This window comes from Netta rufina (assembly GCF_964035555.1).
Source record: "Netta rufina genome assembly, chromosome: 30".
Taxonomy (NCBI): Eukaryota; Metazoa; Chordata; class Aves; order Anseriformes; family Anatidae; genus Netta; species Netta rufina.
In genome coordinates this window covers 444435-450089 of record NC_140154.1, presented here as the reverse complement: position 1 = coordinate 450089, position 5655 = coordinate 444435, and the positions used below count along the sequence as shown (strand labels likewise).

Below are 5655 nucleotides of genomic sequence, written 5' to 3'. Positions count from 1 at the left end.
CACCGTTAGTGGAAACTGGGGCCACTGGGAGCAGCCTGGGGACACCGGGACGGGGACACCGGGACGGGGAGAGGCCCCGCCCCCTGGCGGGACCGGTGTCCGCTCTGACCAATGGGGAGGGGGCAGCGGGGCGGCCCCGCCCCTCGGCAAGATGGCGGCGCCCAGCGGCGGGGCCGGGAGGGGAGAGGAGGAGGAGGAGGAGGAAGGGGAAAGGGGAGAGAACGAAAGGGAAAGGAAGAGGAAAGGGAGGGAAATGAAAGAGAAAAGGGAAAACGGAGGGGAAGGGGAAAGGGAAAAGGAAGAGGAAGAGGAGGAGAAGAAAGAAGAAGATGATGATGAGGATGATGATGATGAGGATGATGATGAGGAGGAAGCCTTGGCCGGGCCGCTGGCCGCCGTGTTCCCCCGCGACCCCGCTCTCTTCGCCGACTCCTTCCCGACCCGGAGCCGTTTCCGCTTCTGCGGCCACGTCCTGCGCATCGCCCAGCACCACGGGCCCCGGCTCGGGCTGGCGGCGCCCGTCTGGGACGGGGTGCGAGGGGTGGGGGGGGGCGTGGGGGGGGGGCGTGGGGGGGGGGGCACCCCTGGGGATGGGGGACGCCGGGGGTTGGGGGCGTTCCTGGGGGGTCTCTGGAGCATGGGGGGGGGGTCCTGGGGTGTTAGGGGGGGGAGATCGTGGGGCACTGGGGGCTCTTGGGAACTGGGGGGGCTCTTGGGACACGTGGGGGGGGTGCAGTAAGGATGGGGGGGCTCTGGGGACCCCAGGGGATGGGCAGACCCAGGGGGACCCCAGGAGCACGGGGACACCAGCTGCTGGGGGGGGACCTCAAGGAGCACTGGGAGGTGGCGGGGACCCCAAGGGGGTGGCAGGGGGACAGGGGGGGTCCCCTGTGCCCCCCCCAACCCTGCATGTCCCCCCCCCCCCCCATCCCAGGCCTTGGAGCTGTGCCGTTACTTCGAGGAGGAGAACCTCGACTTCCGCGGCCGCACCGTCATCGAGCTGGGCGCCGGCACCGGCATCGTGGGCATCCTGGCGGCGCTGCTGGGTGAGCGGGGGGGGCACCACGGCCCCCCCAGGGGTACCCCCCAGGGAGCCCAATAAGGGACCGGGAGCCAGTGAGGGTCACTGGTGTGAGCACCCCCCCCGGGGCTGGTGGCTACTGGGGGGTATTGGGGGGTAGGGAGGGGTTGGGAGGGTTGCTGGGGGGGTGTTTGGGGGGTTATTGGGGGTCAGAAGGGTGTTTGGGGAGGTGCTGGGGGGGTTATTGGGGGTTTGGGGGGGTGCTGGGGGGGTTATTGGGGGTAGGGGGGTGTTTGGGGGGGTACTGGAAGGCTTATTGGGGGGATTTGGGGGGTTATTTGGGGGTAGAGGGATTTGGGGGGGGTTATGGCAGGTAAGAAGGGTATTGGGGGGGTATTTAGGGGTGTGTGGGGGATTTGGGGGTGCAGAGAGGTCTGAGGGAGGTGCGACCCCCTCCTCTCCCCCCTTATCGATCCCCTAGGGGGGGACGTGACCATCACGGACCTGCCGCTGGCGTTGGAGCAGATCCGGGAGAACGTGCGGAGGAACGTGCCGATGGGGGGGGCCGCGGCCCCGTGCCCGCCGCCCCGGGTGCGAGCCCTGGCTTGGGGCTTGGACCACGGCTCCTTCCCCCGGGGCTACGACGTGGTGCTGGGCGCCGACGTGGTGTACGAGCCCCGCAGCTTCCCGGCGCTGCTGGCCACCCTGCGCCACCTCTGCGGCCCCCGCTCCGTGGCCCTGCTGTGCTGCGGGATGCGGCGCGAGCTGGGGGCCGCCCGCTTCTTCCACCAGCTCCTGCCCCGACACTTCCGCACCCAGCTGCTGCGCCGCTGCCCCCAGAGCGACGTCGAGCTGTACCGGGCCACCTGCGGGGACCACGGGTGACACCGGGACACCGGGACGCTGTGGGGACAAAGGGGCCTGAGGGATCCCGGGGGGGCCCTTGTCCTCTCCAGTCCCTCGAACTGTGCCGGGCCACATGTGGGAGCCACTGGTGACACTGGGACGTGGGGACACCAGGACATGGGGATGCTCTGGGCCACCCCCAGGCACCGCGGGTGACACCAGGACACGGGGACGTGGGGACACTTTGGGACCAAAGGGACCTGTGGGGTCGTCAGCTGCCAGCCCCGTGTCCTCTTCATCCCATCGAGCTGTACCGGGCCACCTGCGGGAGCCACGGGTGACACCGGGACGCTGTGGGGACAAAGGGACCTGAGGGATCTCAGGTGGCCCCTGTCCCCTCCAGCCCCCCCTCAGCCACCTCCCAATGCCCCCAGTGCCTTCATAATGAAGATTTTTTTCTACCGTTTTGCCTAAATCTGCTCGTTTTCAGTGTCGCGGTGCCCCCCTCACCCTGGATCTGCGTCCCCCAGTAACGGGGACAGCGCGGGGGGGGGGGCTCAGACGGCCCCGAGGGGCTCGGTGGGACCGGCCTGGGGCTATGCAGGGTGCTGGGGGGGGCCCTGGGGGGCTCCGTGGGGTGGGGGGGGGGCTGGGCAAAGTAGGGGGGGGCTCCAAAAAGGTGGGGGGGGGCTGGAGGAGGGGCTGGGGAGGGGCGATAAGCAGGGAGGGGGGGCTGGGCAAGGCCGGGGGGGCGCTGTAGGGACCGGGGAGGGCTCTAAAATGGGAAGGGGGGGGGGTTATAGGGACTGGGGGGGCTCTAGGGGGGCTCTGAAGGGGCTGCCCCCCCCCAGCCCCTCTCGGCCCCGCCCCCTGAGCTCCTGGCCACGCCCCCGAGCTCCAGACCCCGAGCCCGAAGTCCAAGCCCCGCCCCCTGAGCTCCCAGCCCCGCCCCCTGAGCTCCCAGCCCCGCCACTGGGCTCCCGGCCCCGCCCCTCGATACCCAAGCCCCGCCCCGCCCCTCCGCTCTCGGCCCCGCCCCTCCGCTCTCGGCCCCGCCCCCTCTCGCCCCGCCCCTCCGCCCACCGCAGGCGGCGCTGAGCCTCGGCGGCGCCCGTAGCGCGTGACGTCAAACGCGCGCGCGCCGCCGTGACGTCAGACGCCGGCGCCGGGATGCAGCGGGCGGCGCTGGGCGCGCTGCGGGTGAGCGGCGGGGCCCGGCCCGGCCCCGGGGGGCGGCCGGGAACTTCCGGTCCCCCCCGGTAACTTCCGGTAACCCCCGGGAGCTTCCGGTACCCCCCCCGGGAGCTTCCGGTTCCCCCCCGGCCCGCTCTCGGTGCCACCCCCGTGTCCGTTCCTCCCCCCCCCAGGCGGGCCCGCGGCCCTGCGCCCCCCCCCAGGCCCGGGCCTTCGGCGGCGCCCGCCCGGTGCTGGCGGCGGACAAGGAGGCGCTGCTGGCCCTGCGCCGCCGGACCGGGCTGCCCTTCGTGCACTGCCGGGAGGCCCTGCTGCGCTTCGGGACCGACCTCCGGCAGGTGGGGGGGGCACCGGGAACCAGGGGGGCACCGGGGACGGGGGGAGGGCTGGGGACAGTGGGGGGGGGCACCGGGACCGGGGGGGCGGGGGCTGGGGACTGGGGGGGGGGGCTCGAAGGAAACCAGGGGAGGGAAAGGGGGGGCTGGGGGAGGGACGGGGGAGCTCGGGGAGAACCGGGGGGGACGCGGGGGGGGGGGCTGGGAAAAGGGGGGCAGATCGGGGGGGGGGGGGGCTTGGAGGAAAAGGGGGGAGTGGGAAAGGAGCACGGGGGGGGCTGGGGGATTTTTGGGGGGCTGGGGGGGGTCACGGGGGGTATTGGGGAGGGATCTGGGGGGGGGCATTGGTGCTGGAGGGAATGGGGGGGGCAAGGGGGGAGGGAGGGGGTCCCAAGGGGCTGGGGGGGACAAAAGAAAACGGGGGGGGGCACTGAGGGGAGCTGGGGGGGGGGGCAAAGATGCCAGGGTTTGGGGACATGGGGGGGGGTCAGCGCCTTGCAGCGAGCCCTGACCCGCACCAGTTCATACCAGTACCCCCCCCACGACCCCTGGGGGTGCCCCCCCCGCCCCCGTTGCCCCCCCCCAGGCGGAGGCGTGGCTGGCGCAGCGGGCGCAGGAGGAGGGCTGGAGCAAAGCCACCCAGCTGCGGGGCCGGGCGGCGCGCGAGGGGCTCCTGGGGCTGCTGCAGCACGGCCAGGCCGCCCTCATGGTGGAGGTAAGGGCCGGGGGGGGGTTAGGTGGGTGAGGGGGGGTCGGGGGAGGGGGCCCGGATCCCAATCTCGCCCCCCCGGGGTTTTTCTCCCCCCCCCCCAGGTGAGCTGCGAGACGGATTTCGTGGCCCGCAACGCCAACTTCCAGCAGCTGGTGCAGGACGTGGCGCTGGCCACCATGGCTCATTGCGGGGGGGGGGGGACGCTGCCCCCGCCGCCTGCACCAAGGTGAGGCCCCCCCCGCCCCCCTGTGCCCCCCCCCCCCGTGACCCCCCCGCCCCCCCCAGCAGCGCTCAGCCCCGGCCTCTGCCTCCTGCAGCGCTTCCTGGGCACGGAGGAGCTGTCGCGGGTGCGGATGGAGCCCGGGGGGGGCCGAGCTGCGTGACCGCCTGGCGCTGGCCATAGGTGAGAGCCCCCCCCCACCCCCCCGTGACCCCCCCAGACCCAGGCTGTGCCCCCGTTCCCACCCCCAGCTCCGTTTTTTATGGCTCTATAACCCAGGAGAGGCCGGAGCAGGGATGGGGGCAGCAGCTTGGGGGGGGTTGGGGGGCTGATAGACCCCCCCCGCCCTCCCCAGCCCCCCCTTATCCTTATGGGGCTGGGGCTGTGTCCCTGCCCCCCCCCCCCCATTCCATTCAACCCCCCCACGAGACACCCCCTCCCAGCAGCACAGCCTGGGGGATGGGGGCAGCGACTCGATGAGCTTTTTTTGGAGCCGTGGGGGGGTTGAAAACCCATTTTTCTGCCCCCCCCCCGCCCCCCCGTTGACTCTTTTCCCCCCCCCCTCGCAGGCAAAATGGGCGAGAACATGGCCCTGCGGCGGGCGGCCTGGCTGGCGGTGCCCTGGGGCTGCCACATCGCCTGGTACGTCCACGGCTCCCCCCCCCAGGACAACCCCCAAAACCCCCCCGATAACCCCCCCACCCCCCCCTCCCTGGGCAAATACGGCGCCCTGGTGGCCTACAGACCCCCGGGGGCTGCCCCCCCGAGCCCGGAGGTGGCCGCCCTGTGCCGGCAGCTGGCCCAGCACGTGGTGGGCATGGCCCCCCAGGCCCTGGGCACCCCCCAGGACGAGCCGGGGGGGGGGGACGGGGAGGGGCGGCTGCTGGCGCAGGATTTCCTGCTGGCCCCCGGCAGCTCCGTGGCCCAGGTCCTGCAGCCCCACGGGGTCACCGTGCTCGACTTCGTGCGCTTCCGCTGCGGGGAGGGGGCCGAGGAGGAGGAGGAGGAGGGGGGGGCAGCGGGAAGGTGACACCCCCCCCCCTAAAAAAAAAGAAAAGGGGGCTCCCGGGATGCTGAGGAGGAGGAGGAGGAATAAATGGAAGGAAAGCGACGGCGGTCTCACGGCGTCTGCTTTGCGTTGGGGGGTGTCTCAATGCCCCCCCCCCCCCATCCATTCATGTGCCCCCCCATCTGTCCTGGCCACCCCTTGCCCCCCCTTTCCACTGTGTCCCCCCCCATCCATCCCATTTCCCCCCAGTCCGTCCCATCCTGGTCCCATGCCCCCTTCCTGTCCCCTGCCCCCCTGTCCCATCCCATTTCCCCCCCT

At 72.4% G+C, this 5655-nt stretch overlaps 2 protein-coding genes across 2 annotated transcripts; both read left to right on the top strand.

Moving 5' to 3' along the window:
- The first annotated feature begins 233 nt into the window (after positions 1–233).
- EEF1AKMT3 (EEF1A lysine methyltransferase 3) lies at positions 234–2329 on the top strand. The gene is made up of 3 exons (XM_084303770.1): positions 234–532; positions 935–1046; positions 1503–2329. Exons 1-3 carry the CDS (start codon positions 254–256, stop codon positions 1904–1906), a joined length of 795 nt encoding a protein of 264 aa, XP_084159896.1. The 5' UTR covers positions 234–253; the 3' UTR covers positions 1907–2329.
- A 668-nt stretch (positions 2330–2997) lies between these two features.
- Positions 2998–5420, top strand: TSFM (Ts translation elongation factor, mitochondrial). Its single transcript, XM_084303483.1, has 6 exons — positions 2998–3067; positions 3235–3399; positions 3983–4111; positions 4210–4334; positions 4426–4511; positions 4898–5420. Exons 1-6 carry the CDS (start codon positions 3038–3040, stop codon positions 5356–5358), a joined length of 996 nt encoding a protein of 331 aa, XP_084159609.1. The 5' UTR covers positions 2998–3037; the 3' UTR covers positions 5359–5420.
- The last annotated feature ends 235 nt before the right edge of the window (positions 5421–5655 follow it).